Raw genomic sequence first — 22,540 nt, forward strand, 5'->3', positions numbered from 1 at the left:
CGAATATTTAAGAATCATAAACAGTGGCACACATTACGCATAAAATGATATATTAATCAAGGTCGTGGCTAGGTTCAGTGACGGCCAAATAAGCAAATATGTTTTTAGTTCTAGCAGGGATTAACTTAAGATGAAGGATACAGCAAAATACACGAGGACAGAGGTGATGGGACGCACTCAACGACTTGTAAATCAATGATCTAATTTTAATTTATGTTTGTTCTGTCTTAAAAATATCACAATATCATTGATACGTTGTGATGTATTTGCTTTTGCAATAACCACGTTAATCAAAACTGAACGTTGAAATCTCTGTTCCTTTTTTCCGAATCCGACGTCACAAATACTGGTTCTCATGAAACAAAAATTCAGCCTTCGAATGACGTTAGATAATTACATTTAAGATCACGGTTATTGGTAATGGAACTTGATCGATTATTCCTCTTCCAGTTTGTATCTAACGTTTTATTTTGCTGTGTCCCACCTCCATTCCGAGTTAATCCTTACTAGAACTAAAAATAAATTCGCTTATTTGATCTTCATTGAACCTTGCCGTTACTTTCAATAATGTATCATTTATACGTAAAATTTCCGCTCTTCTCAAATTTTAAATATTATGGTTCGTATTAAAAAAGTCAGTTTAAGCTCCAAATCACCTATAAAAATCACGTTCAAAGTCACAGCCATTAGAAGCAATGCGTGACCGTCTCTGCCACTTACAACTTCATCTAAAACATTTTGCTGTATCTCATATCTATCCCGATTTATTCCCCGTTACGGATTGAAACGGTCCACCCCGTATACGCAACAATTCTATAGGCTTGACGGCCAAACAGGATTCCGTCAGTGCGGGTGCACACCAGGTTTGGTTTCCTCTCGTGCGAATACAAGTCACGTTGCGAGTGAGGGGTGCATCGACAAGGACGCCGCACTGGTGTATGACTGGTTGAGAATTTGGGTCGGGCGATAATCGTGTCCTCATGGGCGAGGTGGTTAAAGCAATCGTTCTAGAGAGCCGGAAGCATCTGGGTTCGAGTTCCGGTGCGACACAAATTTTCAACTCGCATCGTCGATTAATGCGATCACCGTCGGAAAAATTTCGATCAACTGTTACAGTTCGTATAATTCCGTCAATAATAATGGAGCACAGAGGAAAATACATATTTAACGCAGAATCTTCAAATTTCCCGTAAGTGTTATTGATGAGAACTTGAACTGGATATGAGATATTATAGATCCTCTCGAACGCTTGATTTCAGCAACGTTTACCATACGCATGAAGTGCTGTTTTTGCGACGAAAGCTTAAGAAAGCTAGCCCAGTCATTAAGTCATGACTTTTCTGGGGCAATTATACACACAAGGTATTAATTGCACAGAAACATGTTCCAAGTGTAATAGCTCAGGACCGTCGTTGTAAATCGTATTAAGCGCACAGATTATAATTTTGTAGGAAGCTAAAAGCATGTTCTCTTCCTAACCAAATGAAATAAGGCAAAATTGTCAGCGACATGCTATTTAGATTATGGGCTCCCTTTCGTCGGAGGTTCGAGTCCTCCCTCAGGCATGTGTGTGTGTGTGTGTGTGTTTTGTCCTTAGCATGAGATAGTTTAAGCTAGATTAAGTGGTGTGTAAGCCTAGGGACCGATGACCTCACCAGTTTTATCCCATAGGAATTATCACGAATTTTTAGATTATGTTCCAGAATCAGTCATGACTAAAATCATTTCCCACTGCATAAAGGCGCCATTATAATTTTCAGTACATTTAATACATTTTGAACTAATTACTCAAGAAAATACGTTTATATACAGTCATGGTTTTACGTAGGATGATCTAAAAGGTTCATTTCATAACTTTTTATTGATTTTGATTTTGGACAAGCCTATCATATAAGAAAATGAAGTTACTGTCATGTTGACGTTAGGCCGGTATTACACTATCAAATTTCTTTGTCAAAGATTTGTTCAAAGATGTGATCAAATATTCCGTCAAATATATTTGACAAAGATCTTTGACGTAGCGCTAGAAGGGGTATTACACTGTCATCATATTTTTCGTCAAAGTTCAAGATGGCTGACAACAACAACTTGTTATTAACCACAGCAGTTGCATGTACCACAAAACACACTATTCACTTAAGAACTGCTACATCTGCAGAATACAGGCTGACTGTAACACTCCAATTCCTTGCTACAGGAGGGGGTTGGGTTGGGTTGGGTTGGGTTGGGTTGGGTTGGGTTGGGTTGGGTTGGGTTGGGTTGGGTTAGGTTAGGTTAGGTTAGATTAGGTTAGGTCAGGTCAGGTCAGGTCAGGTCTCCAATCTTCTTAATCAATTTTTGCATTCAGGGTGCCTTGCGTTGTAAAGCGCCTCATCAGCTTCATACATCTCTATTAATTTTGTAGTTGTCGGCACACACTAATTGTATTTACTGGCAATGTGTATGAAAACACTACAGACGACAGAACGCTACAGCGATGCTAGCGCTCCATGTGATAACATGTCACATTGCAGTGAACAGAAGACAAGCGACTTTTTTGATCAAATCTACAGCAAGGCCCTGGATTTCATCAAATATTGGACGACATTTGACAAAGTTCCCTATTAAACCTCATATATCTTTGACAAAGATTTTTGACAAAGATATTTGACGAAGAAATTTGATAGTGTAATCCGGCCTTAGATCAATGTGTTATAATCTTGCTCTTAGTCCTTGTTCCTCATGCAAACAGTGACAGTCATCATCCTCAGGAGCCTGTCTACCAGTTTCAGCTGATGTCGCATCGATGTTTAGGGTCGAAACATAAAACTACAAACTATCAACCTCTTTTCAGTTGTCTCCACATTTTTTTTTCAATAGATTATTAAATTCAGTTTCTTAGCGTTAGGTAATTCTCTCGGTTTGTAAATGGAATTTCGAATACGCTTTCGTGTAAGTTGCTTTAAAGTTCTTCGTGTTTCTGGAGATACAGCTTCCATCATACAACTGAGTCTGCGTTATTGTTCCACTCTACTCGGTACGCTGTTCCTTTTTTTTTTTTCACCGGTTGGAATACTGGTGTGCTTCCACACTTGAATCTACTTTCTTGTGATAACAAGGTGCCTCAGAATTACACAAGGATCTCGATTGAAGTACGTAAAACGTAGTAAGTCTCGCCACGTCATAACTACCTATAATAAAGCTCAATCAAAGTATAAAAACATCAGATCATTCCTACACAAATAACACATCAATGCAGCAACATCAGAATCTTCACTGAAAACGATCACTCGTAAAATACATCAGGTGTTGTAAATTACTGAGTTACCTTTTCACGCTGCTTTTTAGTTTTCGCAGCTCTATTTCTCATTCTGCTTCATTCGCTTGCTCTCCCACGGGTGAGTACCCCTCCATGGTGATGGAAATTGCACAGTCATGTGAGATGTATGATGAAAATATCGGAAACAGTAAGCAAAAGAGCGAGCTAATAACGCAGACTTGCCCTGAATATAATACGTTTTGAATCGTCGGCTGCGGTGTACATAATACTATTTGATCCGATTCATGTTTTCCAACACTAAACTACTATGAGAAAGAACATGAAATGACTCGATCTGAGTCAACAGCATTGAAGAGCATAACCCAACTGGTGTGAAAACACATGAGACTGTATGTTAATCACGGTTGTATTTAATGCGTTTTGGAACGAAGCTCCTCATTGTTCCGGGTTCCATCCCTGAATCGCATACAGATAACATTTATAGATATATTAATTTCTGTATATTGTATCACTTTTGAAAATTCCTGGCAGACTAAAACAGTGTGCCGGACCGAGACTCGAACTCGGGACGTTTGCCTTTCGCGGGCAAGTGCTGTGCCAACTGAGCTACTCACGCCCCGTCCCCACAGCTTTACTTCCGCCAGTACCTCGTCTCCTACTTTCCAAACTTCTCAGAAGCTCTCCTGCGAGCCTTGCAGAACTAGCACTCCTGAAAGAAAGGATATTGCGGAGACATGGCTTAGCCACAGCCTGGGGGATGTTTCCAGAATGAGATTTTCACTCTGCAGCGGAATGTGCGCTGATATAAAACTTCCTGGCAGATTAAAACTGTGCCGGATCGAGACAAGTGCTTGCTAGAGCACTTTCCCGCGAAAGGGAAAGGTCCCGAGGTCGAGTCTCGGTCCGGTACACAGTTTTAATCTCCCAGGAAGTTTCATATTAGCGCACACTGCGGTGCAGAGTGAAAATGTCATTCTGTATCACTTATTTACCTCTATCGTATAAAAAAACTGAGGTCGGCAAATGGCCAGCATGTAGAAATTCAGTCAGAGAAAAAAATATATCCTATTAACGAGCAACACGTTCCACGTTTTGCTTTTGTATGTCCACCCTTTTAACAGGAGGTCTCTGGGACGACAAAATAAAATAAAATCATAAGGACGGCTGTAGGTGTTTTTATTTGTCACGTTCCATATCTAGCAAGTTGTTCCAAGTATGATTCACGGAGAAAAAAATAATTATCAAGAAAAAAGGCGAATGAGAGTTACTGGATATTAACAGAGTTTTTCTAAAAACAAACATCTGTAGAGCGGCATAAAACGCTGCGCATAACACTCCAACGGGTAATAAAGTTAGGAAAAATGTCATCCTCAGTAGATAGGCAGGAAGCTCTGTGTCGAAGAAGTGCACAGCATTTTTACTGCCAGATATAAGTCAGCGCAGATTGATTCAGCAATTTTCTGCGTCAGAGGACATGTAAAGACTCTTTGTTGCAAATTGTAGCGAGTGGCATGTCCATTTTCCTTACAACGAGGCGTCTGCTGCGAGCCGCTTGCCGTGTCACGACTCCGTCGCTAATCGCCTCGTCGTCGACGGGACGTCAGACTCAAAGCTCCCTTTTTTGTGTCACGTCTGGCGTTCGCTGAGTCAGGCCCCTACTGCTGGTGTTTGTAGATGCACATGGACTTAGTGACGAGAGCAAGATCAACATCCGCCGCGGCTAAGGTCTCGGTCTTGTAACACCCCATAAACACAAAGCTTAAAGTTACGAGTGCAGGTTAGGAAATATCAAAGAAAGTCATATTTATGTACCACCAGGAGCTGCTGACAAAACAAATCTTTACTCGCTAGACGTTTAGGTCGAAACGATCAGCGTCGGCCCACACAACTAATTATATCAGCTTATTTAACATCACTTTTAACGTGGCTTCAACATCAACAAAATTGTAGAATCTCGTCCTTCGTCACTGTCTTCAAGAATATATATATTCAGAGTGCAGTACACAAAGCAGCAAAAAACATATAAATGGACAGTATACAATGAGTAATTGTATAATTGTATACATCTGGCCACTAAAATTGCAACACCGTGAAGGCGGCGTGCGAAAAACGTCAAACTGGTGTGGAGTGTACGGGAGGAGTTGTGGCTGCTGGAGACTCTACCTAGAAACATACGTTGTTTTCTGCTCGATGTTTCAGACTAGTGACCGACTTTAGAATCGCACGGAGGAACGTACACTGGAGACCGCTGTACGCACATTTTCATGCTACGAACATTACGGTAATATAAATATGTGCTACGTTTCATAAGTGAAGTTATAGTGCGACCTCCAGCACGTGTTCAGATGAGAGGAAACACAGATACCAGCCAAACTCCAATAACTGTAAATTATCTCTTATTTACGCAAGGAACAAGACATGAATTGTTTTATAATCTACAAGTAGCGTATATCAAAACAAAACTGTTCCTTTCTAGATTCCACTGAACAAACCTTAAAGTAAAAGGCGAAACGCGTCTGTAACAAATAAAATGCAATGCACTCCCGACAGACGCAAATTCTCAAATTATCCACACACTACGAATGTTGTACCTCTGTCCACTATCCTCATTACTCGCAGCATTTCGCCAATTCCTGTAAGTGCTCGAGCCCAGAGCGGATCTGCAATGAAGAGATCGTTGGCCCTCCTCGCTTTAATTATATTTATACGTGATATCTTTTATTTCGGACATGTCCGAAAGGTCACACACCGCGTAGATTTAACAGGTCGGTTGTCAATAAGTTCGTGGTTCCAAGTGTCCCTGGCTTGCCACTTACGTTTCCACTATGTCGCCATTGAACCCAGTGGTGAGAATTTGGACTCATCGTCCATACGCTGGTCTTCTGGAGATGAGGTGTTTCCTAGGCAGCGAGGGTAAATCTTTGTATGAAGGAACTGGCTCATTTTTAGAGTCGTGCTGGCAAAAGTAATAGAGATCCGCCTTTCGACGAAGAAGAGTTGGATAGATGTTCGATAGTATTGGCAGTCACCATGTAGGCGTAGATGGCTCGATGTGAAAGCCTGAGAAATGTTTGAAGGTACAATGCTGTATTGATTAGCTTTTCATGCCAACGGCGCGAAATAGGTAGGACTAACGCCATCTTAATTCTTTATGCAAGGAAAAAAATCAGCAACGGGCTTTGTATCCAGAAATCGCATTTGAATGTTGGTTGTTTGTGAGAAGATCATGTTAGTCCGCTATTAGAAGGAAAAACGCTTACCAGCACGTAATGGAATTTGGTAGCGGCTGTTTTGTGTCCTCTCGAAAACTGCGGTTTATCGTTCCGCAATACTGGTGTTCGAGTTGGTCGGATCCCACGACAGTCATGCGAATATGGAATTGATAGATCCCCAGTCGACTAGCGCCCGAGAGGGCGCAGAATTGCACATCCACCTCACATACCTCAGTAAATGGGTTTCTTTGCTATAAGACAAGTAGCCCACACGCCGACTTCTGGAGTACTATAGACTGTTAGTACGAAGAGCATTGTTCCGGTTTCCCTTGAAGAGGCAGCGGGGATAGGCCCAGCAACAATACTGGACACAGGAGTGGCACCACGTCGTAACTTCATACGTCGTCTTTTCTGCGTACAGCAACATAATGGACATTCCCGCGTATGGGGGCTCCGAGTGGAATGAACGTTCTCAGAATGCATTCGTCGTCATAATTGCCCAGCGAGTGGCGTGCTGGTATTGCGTGCTACTGGGTACACAACACGATAGCATCAGCTCCTCATAGCCTCTGATTTGGATATCAGGCGCATAAAGACTGTTGGCTGTACACTAGCTTCGATGTCTCCGTGTCATTTTCGACAAGATAATGCAAGATTGCATGTTGCTCGTGCTGTCCTGACATACCTCGATACAAAGGTTCGACCGTGGCCCTGGCCAGCAAGTTCTCCACAGCTCTCACCCACTGATCACATTATATGTTCATTTGTTTCCGGGAGAGGTACGCCACCATACGCCAGGCATTACAACTCACTGCGGTAGAGCTGAATCGGCGTAGAATGAAGTACTTGTACCTGTCATACAAGCTCATGTCGACTCATGTCTAAGCCGTGTGGAAAATTTCGCATCGGTTATACACCGAAATAACCAACAAATTTAATCTTGTATTATTCCTGTTATCAAGGCCCTGCTGTCCTGCCCCCTTGTTGCAGTCTTAATGGCCAGCAGAGTTAACTACAAAAAGGCGTACGTACTTTCCGAGAAGCAAGCAGACAGCGGAAGCTGATAACGAGCTGTAATTCACTGGAGGGCGTCCGAGTTAGGGTGGGGGAAGCAGGGTGGAGTTTCTCCAGGTGCTGCCGCACGCCACCAGGGGACAAGACGGCAGTCGCTGAAAGCCGTGTTTGTTTGGCCGACGAGTCGGAAATATTTAGATCAGCCGCCGCGTTAAGGGAGTCTGGCCACCCCGGCAAGGAAAACAGGCGGGGTGCCTGCCTCCCTAGGAGCTCCTACTGAGACGCGTCCAGGTGATGCATTTTACTGTCTCCCATGCGTCAGTGCTAGAGACACTTAGGGAAAGTCAGCAACGCAATAGTGCCCGGTCACAGCAAACAATTATTACTCGACACAGCAAACTGTTAAGAGCCGATCCTAGTGGCAAATAACTTGATCATGTGCTTAAGTACATTCATCTTCCAATTTAAAATAGTGCACTGTGTTACCTCGCAATGAGAGCATGTAAAGCGATTGCCGAAACAGCAGTTCCGAGCAGGAGCGACGGTTTGCGGTTAACATCATTAGACATTTTTGACTGAGGAGGAGAGAGGAATGACGATGCCGACCGGACGACAGAGCGTGCTTGCAAAATTTTGATTTTGAGAAAGTCTATGGCGTGAAATGCTAAGCAGACTGCGGTACCACAAAGAAGATGCAGTAAATGCATACAATAAATCTCCTTGAAGATGTGGTTTAATGTGTTATTAGGGAACAAATTCCGCGATCACAAGGAAATACGAATTTTACAACAACAAAAATGTTCAGCTTTTGTCGTACAGAGGTAGACATAAAAGCAGCGTAATGTTCCAGGCGGCTGGAAGAAAGCGCAGATGAGTTCTGCTTATAAAAGGGGAAAAGAACGGACCGGGAAAATTTCTGTCCAATATGCGTAACAGCGTTTAGTTACAGAATTCTGGAGCGTATTCTTTAAATCCGAATATAATAAATTTCCTTGAGACAGAAAAACTCCTATCCAAAAATTCAGCACGGATTTACAAGGCATTGCTGATGTGAAACTCAGATTGCCGTGGATGAAGGGCAACAGGCAGATTCCATATTCTTAGATTTCCGGAAAGCTTTTGACATAGTGCCCCACTGCGTACTCTTTTAACGAATGTACGAGAAAACAGAACAGTTTCTCAGAAGAATGTATCGAAGACTTCTTAAGTAACAGAAACTACCTTACTGAACAGTAAGTGTTCATCACAGACAAGGGAAATACCATAGGATAGGACCGCTGCCATTCTCTATGTACCTAAACTGTCTGTCAGATAGGGTGAGCAAAAACCTGCGACTATTTGCTGATGACGCTGTAGTGTACGGGGTAGTGTCGTCGAGTGATTGTAGGGAGGTACAGGATGAATCAGACAGAAACTCTGGTGTTATGAATGACAGATGGCTCTAAATGTAGAAACATATGAGTTATTGAAGAAGAGTAGGAAAAACAATCTGCTTGACATGGTCATGTCCATTAAATATGTCGGCGTATCGTTGCAAAGCGATATGAAATGGAACGAGCCACGTAAGATTGGTATTAGGGAAGATGGATAGTCGACTTCGGTTTCTTGCAAGGATTTTAGGAAAGTGTGGCTCATCCTTAAGGGAGACCGCTTATAGAACACTATTGGCACCCATTCATGAGTGCTGTTCTTGTGTTTGGTACCCGCACCAAATTGAATTAAAGAAAGAGATCGAAACAATTCAAATACGAGCTGCTAAGTTTGTTATAGGTAGGTTCGATCAGCTCGTGAATGTTACGGAGATGGTTTGCGAACTCAAATGACAAACCTTGGATGAAGCTTCTTGCTCGAAACGCTATTGAGAAAAATAAAAGAACCGACATTTGCGACAGTCAGCAGAACGATTCTGCTGCTGGCAACGAACATTTCGCGAAGGGACCGCGAAGACAGGAGAAGAGAAATTAGGACTCGTACAGAGGCATGTATACAGCCCTTTTTCCCTAGCTCCATTTGCGAGTAGCACAGGAAAGAGAATGACTACTAGTGATGCGGCTGCTACGGTCGCAGGTTCGAATCCTGCCTCCGTCAAGGATGTGTCTGATGTCCTTAGTTTAGTTAGGTTTAATTAGTTCTCAGTTCTAGGGAACTGATGACCTCAGATGTTAAGTCCCATTGTGCTCAGAGCCATCTGAACCATCTTACTAGTAGTGGTAGAGGTTACTCCCTACCATCCACCATGTGATGGCTTGGTCTCCTTGCGCTAAGGCGTTCCATTCCTCGACCAGCGTGCCTGACAATTGCTAGACGGGTGTTGGTGCTTGTGGACGTACTGAAAGACATTTTCCAAACGCGTCCTACTCTGCTCTATGGGACTTAAGTCGAGGAAACGAGCAGACCAGGCCATTCGCAGATTACCCTCTCATTCCAAGAGGTTCTCCTCCTGTTCTTTTCGATGCGGTCGCACATTGTCGTCCTAAAAACGAAGTCAGGACCGAATTCACCCATGAAAAGACGCTAATAGGAACGTGGTGCAGTGTCACAATCAAGTTTCAAGGGTGTTGAAGAATTTAGAGGTCAGTACACCCATGCAACGTTATGCCTCCCCACTACATAACACCTGGACCACCAAAATGATCATATTCGACAATGTCACTGGGTGCAATAAGTTGGGTTGGGTTGTTTGGGGAAGGAGACCAGACGGCGAGGTCATCGGTCTCATCGGATTAGGGAAGGATGGGGAAGGAAGTCGGCCGTGCCCTTTCAAAGGAACCATCCCGGCATTTGCCTGGAGCGATTTAGGGAAATCACGGAAAACCTAAATCAGGATGGCCGGACGCGTGATTGAACCGTCGTCCTGCCGAATGCGAGTCCAGTGTCTAACCACTGCGCCACCTCGCTCGGTGGTGCAATAAGTCTTCCCACTTATCATAGTCGTTGTTGTGGTCTTCAGTCCTGAGACTGGTTTGATGCAGCTCTCCATACTACTCTATCCTGTGCAAGTTTCTTCATCTCCCAGTACCTGCTGCAGCCTACATCCTTCTGAATCTGCTTAGTGTATTCATCTCTTGGTTTCCCTTTATGATTTTTACCCTCCACGCTGCCCTCCAGTACTAAATTGGTGATCCCTTGATGCCTCAGAACATGTCCTACCAACCGATCCCTTCTTCTAGTCAGGTTGTGCCACAGACTCCTCTTCTCCCCAATTCTATTCAATACCTCCTCATTAGTTATGTGATCTACCCATTTAGTCTTCAGCATTCTTCTGTAGCACCACATTTAGAAAGCTTCTATTCTCTTCTTGTCCAAACTATTTATCGTCCATGTTTCACTTCCATACATGGCTACACTCCATACAAATATTTTCAGAAACGACTTCCTGACTCTTAAATCAATACTCGATGTTAACAAATTTATCTTCTTCAGAAACGCTTTCCTTTCCATTGCCAGTCTACATTTTATATCCTCTCTACTTCGACCATCATCAGTTATTTTGCTCCCCAAATAGCAAAACTCCTTTACTACTTTAAGTGTCTCATTTCCTAATCTAATTCCCTCGGCATCACCCGAATTAATTCGATTACATTCCATTATCCTCGTTTTGTTTTTGTTGATGTTCATCTCACACCCTCGTTTCAAGACACTGTCCATTCCGTTCAACTGCTCTTCCAAGTCCTTTGCTTTCTCTGATACAATTACAATGTCATCAGTGAACCTCAAAGTTTTTATTTCTTCTCCATGGATTTTAATACGTATTCCGAACTTTTCTTTTGTTTCCTTTACTGCTTGCTCAATATACAGATTGAATAACATCGGGGAGAGGCTACAATCCTGTCTCACTCCCTTCCCAACCACTGCTTCCCTTTCATGCCCCTCGACTCTTATAACTGCCATCTGGTTTCTGTACAAACTGTAAATAGTCTTTCGCTCCCTGTATTTTACCCCTGCCACCTTCAGAATTTGAAAGAGAGTATTCCAGTCAACATTGTCAAAAGCTTTCTCTAAGTCTACAAATGCTGGAAACGTAGGTTTGCCTTTCCTTAATGTTTCTTCTAAGATAAGTCGTAGGGTCAGTACTGCCTCACGCGTTCCAACATTTCTACGGAATCCAAATTGATCTTCCCCGAGGTCGGCTTCTACCAGTTTTTCCATTCGTTTGTAAAGAATTAGCGTTAGTATTTAGCAGCTGTGACTTATTAAACTGATAGTTCGGTAATTTTCACATCTGTCAACACCTGCTTTCTTTGTGAATCATTGCGCAGATTAAATCTGCCCTCATCCGTTGGTCCAGTCACAAAGCTTTTGGCTCTGTCGCCAATCTTTGAACTTGGTACGCTCACCGGTCAACGCTATTGTGACACTCCTCCTTCCCCATGTGCGTCTTTCCAGGGGTACATTCGGCCCTGAGGTAACTTTTATGGATGAAAGTGCGCGACGACATCGAACAACGCAGGAGATGGAGCTTGTCGGACGACCTGCCCTGCCCCATGCCCCGACTTAAAACTCATCGAGCACTTGGGGGATGCGTTGGGGAGATGTATCGCAGCACGTCCACGTGGACCAACGACCAGTTGTCAGCCGCGTTGGTGGAGAAATGGAACGCCCTACAACAAGAGCTCGTTAGCAACCGTATGGCCAGCATGGCAGCACATTGCAGAGCGTGCTTTGCGGCCCGCCACCGATTCCTCTCGTGTCGCGCCTCTTCATCTCATAGCAGCACGTATAACCTAAGTCCTCAATTATTTGCTTCATGTATTCCAGTCTCTTTTCCACTATAGCTTTTGCCCTCTACAGCTCTCTCTACTAGCATGGAAGTTATTCCGTGAGGCCTTAAATGTCCTACCATCCTGTGCTTTCTTCTTGTCATTGTTTTCCTTATATTGCTTTCCTCGCCGATTCTCCGGAAGACCATCTCATTCCTTGCCTTATCAGTTCAGCCAGTTTTCAACATTCTTCTGTAGCACCACAACTCAAATGCTTCGATTCTCTTCTGTTTGGGTTTTCCTACAGTTCATGTTTCATTACCGTACAATGGTCCAAACGTAAGTTTTCAGAAATTTCAGGCTTATTTTAGGTACTAGTAAGCTTCTCTTGGACAGGAGTGACCTTTTTGCCAGTGCTAGACTGCTTTTTATGTCCTTTTTTGCTCCGTCGGTCATAGGTTCTTTTGGTGCCTACGTAGCTAAATTCCTTAACTTCATCTACTTCCTGATCACCAATCCTGATGTTAAGTTTCTCGCTTTTCTCATTTCTGCCACATCTCTCACCTTTTGTAATGTCCAGAGTACCATCAAAATGGCGATGACTACAGTGTAATTCTGTATTTGAGTAAGAATATCATTTCTTTCGTCTGACTGCGTATGTCTTTCAGTTACCTTCTGTACTGTACTGTAACAGCATAGTTTCATCGAGCTATGTTGCTCATAAATGTGGATATAGATAAATATTAGCAACCGATGAAGGTTCAAATGGCTCTGAGCACTATGGGACTCAACTACTGAGGTCATCAGTCCCCTAGAACTTAGAACTAGTTAAACCTAACCAACTTAAGGACATCACACAAATCCATGCCCGAGGCAGGATTAGAACCTGCGACCGTAGCGGTCTCGCGGTTCCAAACTGCACCAACCGATGACCTCAGCAGTTTGGTCCCATAGGAACTTACCACCAAAAAAAAAGGTTAGCACGGGAAATCTGAGAAATTATTTTGTCAGTGAGTTGGGTTTGTAAGTGGGCTGCTTCTGTGTTGGCAGCGCTGTGTAGCGCTTTGCATCGGATCTCTGACTGCGCTTTCTTTGTAAGAGACTCTGTGGCTGGTCGGAACCGTTGTTGGAAGTTAATCGCCAGTAGTGTTGAGCAGTTGAAATTTAGTCGCCAACAGTGATTGAAGTACTATTGGGCAGTCGGAGGTGAACAGCCAGCAATGATGGATATTCAAATGGCTCTGAGCACTATGGGACTCAACTGCTGAGGTCATTAGTCCCCTAGAACTTAGAACTAGTTAAACCTAACTAACCTAAGGACATCACAAACATCCATGCCTGAGGCAGGATTCGAACCTGCGACCGTAGCGGTCTTGCGGTTCCAGACTGCAGCGCCTTTAACCGCACGGCCACTTCGGCCGGCGTGATGGATATTAAATGTGAGAAGTTACCATGATGGAGGGTAGAGGTCTGAAGTGTTAGTGTAGGCTAACGATCTGTACATGTTCGACCTGGAGATTGAATATTATTCATGATTATATACCTTTGCGCCGGCCGAAGTGGCCGTGCGGTTAAAGGCGCTGCAGTCTGGAACCGCAAGACCGCTACGGTCGCAGGTTCGAATCCTGCCTCGGGCATGGCTGTTTGTGATGTCCTTAGGTTAGTTAAATTTAACTAGTTCTAAGTTCTAGGGGACTAATGACCTCAGAAGTTGAGTCCCATAGTGCTCAGAGCCATTTGAACCATTTTTTATATACCTTTGTACTAGATGGTAATGACGATTTATTTGTCTGAACAGGATGTCACAGTATTAAGGTAAAAAATACATTATTTGGTTTGTAAAAAAATCTTTCCTTTGCTAACCACATGACTATTGATAGTTAGTGGCTTCAGTAGTTAGAATCTTTTATTTAGCTGGCAGTATTGACGCTCACTGTATTGCAGTAGTTCGCGTAATGAAGATTTTTGTGAGGTAAGTGCTTAGTGAAATGTATAGGTTATTGCTAAGATTTCTTTTTAGTCAGGGCCATTCTTTTGAGTAAATTATTTGAAGTCAGGTCATCCGCTTTCTGAGCACTCAGACTGCGTTGCGCTACAATATTGTGGGTCAGTGTTGACAAAATAAGAATAAGTAAAGGGAAAGTAGGTTTACATGCATTCAATTTCACTCAGCAGTGTTAGCAAGAATTTTAATAAAGAAGTTTCACGCTTTAACAGTTTCGCGTACAAAGGAATCAAAATGTGCGGGCAAGACGAAAATAAATCATCAGAAGTAAAGCGGACAGTGGTTTTTTTAGACGAAATGTGGTTTCACGCATGTTACGCTGTGAATAAATGGTGTCGCTGTGGCAATGAGAGAGTGGTACCGCCAAGCGAAAGTGCCGCTCAATGAAACACTGTTCCGCTGTGCCGAGGGCTGGCGTACACACATGCAGCACGTGGCAGTGTTCCACTTATTAGACTGTTCGAGAGTACACTGTTAATGTCTCAATGCTTCTCCGGTTTAAACACGATAGTGCTACCACTCTGGCTAGTTTTCCAGTTCACTTCGCCGGGCAATACACAGACTCAGTCCTTAATACACACCAGTCGTCATTCACTAAAGTGAAGTGTTGTTCTCTTCGTCACGCCTGGCGTGATGGCTGTTGTAAAATCACTGACCCTTAGTTAGAAGGGGTGCGGTTCAAATCCCCAATTGACCATTCTGATTCTCATTTTCAGTTGATATCTTACATCACTTTTTGTGAATGCTAGAGTGTTCCATTAAAAGAGACCGTAGCCAGTTGCTGTATCATTCTTTTCCCAAATACAATAGGATGATGTCTTGCCATATCTGATTATACTAAATCGGATGAAGAGAAGAGACGTATACGCTCTTCCCAATATTACAATTTCGACTTTAGGAACTTTGGTAGGATATATTCCAATGATTTCAAATACAGCGTTGCTGTACTGTACGAGAAACACACTTCTTTATCTCAATGACTGGGACATTGTACTTAGGAAGGAATGAAATTTACATTCGTATCCTGCCAACCAAACTTTAAGTTTTCCTTGGTTTCCCTAAACCGTTTAACCCAAGTGTGGGGATGGTTTCTTGGAAAAATCACACGACTGACTTCATTCCCCCTCTCGACCATACTAAACTTGAGCTCCGTCTCCACTTACCTCGCCATCGACACCACGTTAAGCAATAATCTTAATTTCTTAGCGATTTCTTCTCAGTAGCTTTATTATAATAACAGCGCTAACCGGTTTTCCGGTAATCGACCATGAATATGATAACCTGATGATGTAAAGGACGAATATGCTGGAATAGCAAGCTTTTAGGCAGTAAACAACTATATGGAGATGGTCTATCGCACTTTCATTTCTTCCTATAGCACCAGTGGGCGGTAACATGGAAGGCTTTCGAAACTGAAGTGGCAAATTCTCCTAGTAGCTCCTCAGTTATTCCACTGGGCGTGAATTCACCCTACTCAACCCTCTAACAAAGGAAAAAATGATTGTATTTCTTCAGTGTGATACACTCTTTGACCCTTCGGCTAAATACGCTGAGCTTAGACAGGCAGATCGTATTAACACTATATTTCATATTTTGATAGCTTATGATTAAGAAGACATAAAGTAAATACGAATTTCAAAGAGTTGTACAGTGGAACTATAACAGTGACATCCAGCGCATAGGGAGGTATGATTAATTCCCACTAATAGCGTGAGCACAATACTCAGCGTTTCCCGTCGTAAGGCCAGCTGAAGAATGTAATATTTGTATTTGGATAACAACATTGATTATAATTGGGCCGACTTGAGGAAGCTTCACACTCAAACAAAAATACAAGGCCACGAGTGACCGTAATAAATAATTTCTGGCACAACTGATCATTCGGAACCTGGAAAATCCACCGGAAACTCCTAACGCCCAGTTGTTTGAAGAACTGATGGTACCGGTGTCTTGTTCCACCAGTTATGCATACAAGCGGCCGCAGCTTGACTGCAAGCATATCGTGTTCGACTTTGAAGCCTTTGAACTGACGTATCCTGTTACTACTCATCGAATTATTAGCATTTCCAGGTTTGCTCATGACAGAACTATTGCATTTCCAATGTAAAGAACACGTGGTTGTAAGTCAGCAAATATTCAACGCAAAAACGGAGGCTGGCACATCTGGATCCATGTGACCAACACGAAAGCTATTATTTTTCTTTTTTCTTTTGTTATATTGTGGTTTATTAAACGCTACTCTTACTGCTTCATCATTCCGCGTTAATGAAGCACTAATCGTTCACAAGACAAGGCAGTGGACAACAAATGAGCTACTTTCTGTTCTATTAACAAAACAACTAGCAAAAATATCATGTTTGAAATGAAAGAAAACACTTTGTTTTAAATATCGTTACGCGTTCTGAAACACATTTCTGTTGCAACTTTTAAGAATTCTGCAGTTCTCAGCAGTGTATGCTGCGATAAATCGAAAATAGTTACTACACTTCAGTACTGTCATCATCACACCAAGTGTAATTTTTCAACAGGAAAAGAGAGCAGTCGTGTCGCTGTTTAATCGACATTGCTTGTGTAGCAACACAGCTTGCATTCTGGAGAGCACTGGTGGAGATTTTAGAAAATGTTAGGATAAATGTCTATATCACATTACAGGAATAACATACCTTTTTCACCTGTAGTCTTCGAGACAACGTACTGTGTTGCACAAAGTGGGCAACATGGGGGCTTGTGCCCACCAGAATAGTTTTGCCCCCCAACCACCTCCTCCCCCCCCCCCCCCCTCCTCCCGGTATACACTGAGATGACAAAAGTCATGGGATAGCGATATGCACATACAGAGATGGCGTTAGTACTGTCATTTGTACTCAGGTGATTCATGTGAAAATGTTTCCGACGTTATTATTGCTGCACAACGGAAATTAATAGATTCGAGGACGGTATGGTAGTTGGGGCAAGACACATGGGACATTCCACTTCGGAAGTCGTCAAGGAGTTAAATATTCCGAGATACACAGTGTCGGAAGTTTGGCGACAATACCATGTTTCAGGCATTACCTCACACCACGAACAACGCAATAGCCGACGGCCTTCACGTAACGATCGAAGCAACAGCGTTTGAGCAGAGTTTTCAGTGCTAACAAGCAACACTGCGTGGAATAACCGCAGAAACCAATGTGAGACGTACGAGGAACTTATCCATTATGACAGTGCTCGAAGTTTGGCGTTGATGAGATATGGCAGCAGACAACCCATGTGAGTGCCTTTGCTAATAGCACGACATCGCTTGAAGCGCCTCTCCTGCGCTTGTGACCATATCGGTTGGACCTCAGATAACTGGGAAACCGTGGCCTGGTCGGATGAGCCCCATTTCAGTTGGCAAGAGCTGTGGTAGCGTTCGAGTTTGGCGCAGACCACACGGAGCGCTGGGGCCAGGTTGTCAACAAGGCACTGTGCAAGCTAGTGGTGGCTCCATAATGGGGTGGCCTGTGTTTACATGGCACGGACTGGGTCCTCTGGTTCAACTGAAGCGATCATTGACTGGAAATATTTATGTTCGGCAACTTGGATACCATTTGCAGCCACTCATGGACTTCAAGTTTCCAAATAATTACGTCATGTCGCTGGGTCACAATTGTTCGGGATTGGTTTGAAGACCATCCTGGATAATTCAACCAAATGAGTTTGCCACCCTGATCGCCCAACATCAATCCCATCGAACATTTATACGACATAGTCGAGGGACAAGCTCGAGCACAACGTCCTGCACCGGCAACGGTCTCCGAATTATAGATAGCTATAGAGGCGTCTTGGCTTAGTAATTCTGCAGCGGACTTCCAACGACTAGTTGAGTCCACGTCACGTCGAGTTGCTGCACTACGGCGACCAAAAGGAGGTCCGACACGATATCAAGAGATATCCCATTACTTTTGTCGCCTCAGTGTACCTCTATATAAACCTACTGCCTATCTCTAATTTTACCGTCGTGAGCAAAGAAAATGTGTGTTGGAAGAAGTAACACGCTTCTTGACTTGTATTGGAACACGCACGACCATAGTTTTGAAAGGAAGTTCTCCATAATGCGCCGGTTCTTGAGAACTTCTGGATTTCACTCGTGCTGCGTAAACAAATCTGTAAAGAATAATGTGGTAAGAATATCTGACGAACAGTAGTCAAGAACTGGTCGAACAATGTTTCTGCAAGAACTACCTTCACAGGCGAATCACATAATATATACACAATTTCAAACTCGGAGCTTGAAAGCCTGGAAATTTATCTTAATTGACTTGAAGAGTAGCTTATGTAGGTGGTGCTATTTCTAGGTCACACTCTTAACAAAATTATAGCTTTAATCAATGCACACACACATGACCGTTATTCCATTTTCGACATGGTACATGCAGATTTACTATCAGTACGTGAAGTCTAATTAATTATGTGTTTATGCTTGCAGGTAACAACAAGAACTCATCGGGAATGGACATCGACAGGAAGTCACACCAGTGGTTCGGCGCCACCGTACACAGCTCTGGCGACGGTGCAATCGTGGTAAGTGTGCAAGCGTTAGTGCTGCTGCTACTGCTCCTAGTTTAGCGCACAATTTCTCGGCAAACTTGCAAGCGCATTCTGCTGTACCTCGGACACAGATTCTGAAGTCGAGTGCAGTACTAAACGAAACATATACTAAAAATAACAGGCACATTGCTATCGTCACCGTTGGACCATTGGAAAAGTAGTGAAGGCGGAAGAGTAACGTAAACAATAGCTAGGTGGACTCTGGCCTTTGGTCGAGGACATCGCAAAATCATGCAGATACCTCACGGAGCGTAGATCACTACCTAAAAAGACAAAAACAAAATCTTTGAGTTCTACGATATCGCACTGATTTTCTACAGCTAGCCGAGAGCTGTACTTGGGTAACAATGCTATTCTGTTAAGTCACTGTTCAGTCCATCTACACTGCTCAAAAGAAGTTGTGCACCTTAATTAAGACTTGAAAAGTTTGTGAGTCTCGTCGGAAAACTTGTAACATGCTTCCTTGCCGCATAAGTGGACTGTGCACTGCGTCTCAGGTATTGCGTGCCGCGTCTGGTATCTAGTAGGAAGAGGGTTTTTCCGTAATCTGTCCAAATGGGGTATGGTCTCAAAAAATGGCTCTGAGCACTATGGGACTCAACCGCTGAGGTCATTAGTCGCCTAGAACTTAGAACTAGTTAAACCTAACTAACCTAAGGACATCACAAACATCCATGCCCGAGGCAGGATTCGAACCTGCGACCGTAGCGGTCTTGCGGTTCCAGACTGCAGCGCCTTTAACCGCACGGCCACTTCGGCCGGCGGGTATGGTCTAATGCCTACTATACGAACATTAACGGCGAATTTTTTCCCGTCAGTGTTTCAACCCCTGCTGGAAGTAAAATTTGAAAACCTATGACTGGAAGCACTCGTTGGACAAGAGTGCCCTAGTACAAGCAGGAAATGGCTTATGGAAATGGTTGAATCATGTTCCTAAGGCTGAGAGTCTGAAAGGACTAAAAGCTTAAAACAGTTTCTTGAGGTTACTTGGAGCCAGCGAATTCTGAAAAGATGAGCCTGATCCTATATCTCTCAGGGTTCTTGGAAGCGAACCGTGAGCCCTTGAGAGGCGTTGTGGCGGGAGGGGGGGAGGGAGGGAGCAGGAGAGTGCCCGTGGTATTTTACGTGTTGCGTGTATGATGTGAGGCGTGAGCGAACTTAAATGGTCAATAAGGTGTTCTGCCAGCAGGGAAAGCTTGAAAGAGAAGTGCATTCCCATGAGCAGACTTAGAATCCTAACTAGTTTTCCGGTCATCTGGGCGAGTATTGCGGTTTTGTGGGCGTGCACGTGATCGGCATCCTTATTGAATCGAAGAGCTAGCTGGAGGTGTTATACACGGGATGAACGTGTACTGTGGGGCTGACATTCTAATCAGTGTGTGCACTGGCAACATTTAGCGCCTGGATTGTTGAAGCCTCAAGGATTCGCCTAGAAACCATGAAACGTTCAAAGGACGGAGTACAGATCCTATAATAGAAACTGCTGCGTGAGAGCTGCTGCTTCTGTCGGCAGTGGTTTATGGCAGCTGAAGGTAGTGGCAGCTCGAGCACACTGGCGACCATGACAGAAACCCGGCACAAGCTATTAAATTTCCCTATCGCGTCTACATATTAGTTCCCACTGTGGACTGGTGGTCAACATTACTCAGTGTACAACATGGTACTTGGGCAGCTTAGCCCTCCCATTTAGCGCCCATTCTTGCTGCTCCATGGCTTTCGAAATTGCTCTTTTAATCTAGCACCATGTGCCCCACAACCTCTTAACAAAATTATTCACCATTGATATATACTCCCCGAGTGACGGTTTACGTAATTCAAAACCAGATGGCATGTTCCTAACATAAATGACTAGTGCACCTTTGAGTTATAGCCTGGTGTTATGTATGATGGTAGAAGTTCTCAATCACTGTGGTGACTATTCATGTAATAAAAACATTTTCCCTGTGGTTGCGTGCATCCATTCCATACTCCCATTCTTTGAGGGTGTAATGTACTTTTCGTAGCTTATGTATTTGCAGTAGTCTGCATAGCCGCTTCATTAACTCGTGCATGAAATTGGTACCATGCTCAGTTATCGCGGTCTCTGTTATCCCAACTCAGGAGCTGACATTCAGTTGTTCCTCATTGCCTGAGCTACTGTCTCTGCCTGCTGGTTTAGCATAACAATCATAGGCAGATAACGTGAAACATATGTGGACTCGGAATTCTAATCAGCGACTTTGTGACCATCTGGGCGAGTGTTGCAGTTTTGCGTGCGTGTATTTGCTCGGGTGGCAGAGGCCTCAAGTCAAATCACGTATCCAGGAGATAGCTGGTGGTGGTGTATAACGTATGGAATGGACGAACTGAGGAGCTGACATTCTTGTCATTGTGTGAACTGGCAACTGGATTTCTGAAGCATCTTGGATTCACTCATAAACCAGTGAACGTCTTGCAATGGGAAACGGTACATGAGAGGTGCCTTCTGCCAACAGTGGTTTGTGGCGTCTGAAGTCAGTGGCTTCTCGAAGAGACTGGCAGCTGTGACAGGAATCCGTGTCTACCTACTAGAGCCCGCTCTGGCCTGGTGGTTTAACTTTGTCCTTGGCCCAACACGGTGATTGGGCAGCTTATCCCTCCCCATTAGCATACCTCCCGGCTGCTCATAGTTCTTTAAATGGTCGTCTAACTTGTCGTCAGGAGCCCGACAACGGCTTTGCAAAATTATGCACCTCTGGTACGACCTCCCAGGTAGTGGCTTACATAATTCAAGAGGAGAAGGCATCTTCTGATCATAAATAACGTCATACAGTGATAATCCAGTACTTGGGCGCATATTCGAATTACATGCTGGTACCACATATGGTAGCAGATCCCCGTCATATTGATGACTTTTCAACTAATAACGACACATTGAGTGTGGTTCTGTGCATCCATTAAGTCCTTCCATTCGCTTAAGGATGTAATGCACCTTTTTTTAGCTTATGAATTTGTAGAAGTCTACATGACTGTTTCATTAACTCCAGATAGAAATTTGTAATCAGTCATCGCGGTCTCTGTTGTCCCAAACTTTAAAATCCAGTAGTTCCCTAATGCGTGAGCTACTGCCTCTGCCCACTGGTTTGGCACAGTAACCATAGCCAAACTATGTCTGTGGGCTTCTAGTTTGTGATCTCGTGGCCATCTGGTTGAGCGTTGCTGTTTTGTGAGTGTGCACCTCCTTGGGTGGAACAGAGGCTCCACATCAAATCACAGATGCAGGAGCTAGCTGGAGATGGAGTATAATTGATGGAGTGGATGTATTGAGCAGCTGACATTTTTATCAGTGTGTGTGAACTGGCGACTTGTAGCGCTTAGTTCATCGAAGCAACTTGGGTTGACATAGAAACTGTGGAACATGAGAATGTGCTGTACAGACACTATAATTGGAACTAGTGGAGGAGAACTGCCCGCTGTCAGCAGCAATTTATGACGGCTAAAGGCAGTGGAAGGCATAGCAGACTGGCGACCGTGACAGGAATCCGGCGTGGGCTATTAGGCTTCCGTATCGCGTCCGCCTATTAGCTTCCACTCCTACCTGGTGAGAACTGCCCGCGGAAACGAGCACGTAAAATGCATAGGGCGTCGTGACAGGTGCTCCTCGGCGGCGTTTAGCGGGCTGCGGCCGTCGGACTGTCGGCCAGCAGTTAATCTCGGCCGGCTGATGGTCGGGGCGTCGAACCTGTCGCGGCGGCGCGCGTGGGCCGGAAGTTTACGGCGCTCCGGCGTGTTCAGAGGCGCCGCCGGACACGCGGCACGC

At 44.0% G+C, this 22,540-nt stretch overlaps 1 protein-coding gene across 1 annotated transcript in view; it reads left to right on the plus strand.

Moving 5' to 3' along the window:
• The window catches only part of LOC126473136 (integrin alpha-PS2-like), a 775,755-nt gene that overhangs the window by 410,499 nt on the left and 342,716 nt on the right, over positions 1 to 22,540 (plus strand). Inside the window, exon 3 of the mRNA XM_050099995.1 lies at positions 18,641 to 18,735. Coding sequence (XP_049955952.1) covers positions 18,641 to 18,735 — 95 coding nt within the window. The remainder of the gene's footprint in view (positions 1 to 18,640; positions 18,736 to 22,540) is intronic.

This window comes from Schistocerca serialis, chromosome 4 (assembly GCF_023864345.2).
Source record: "Schistocerca serialis cubense isolate TAMUIC-IGC-003099 chromosome 4, iqSchSeri2.2, whole genome shotgun sequence".
NCBI classification, from domain to species: domain Eukaryota; kingdom Metazoa; phylum Arthropoda; class Insecta; order Orthoptera; family Acrididae; genus Schistocerca; species Schistocerca serialis.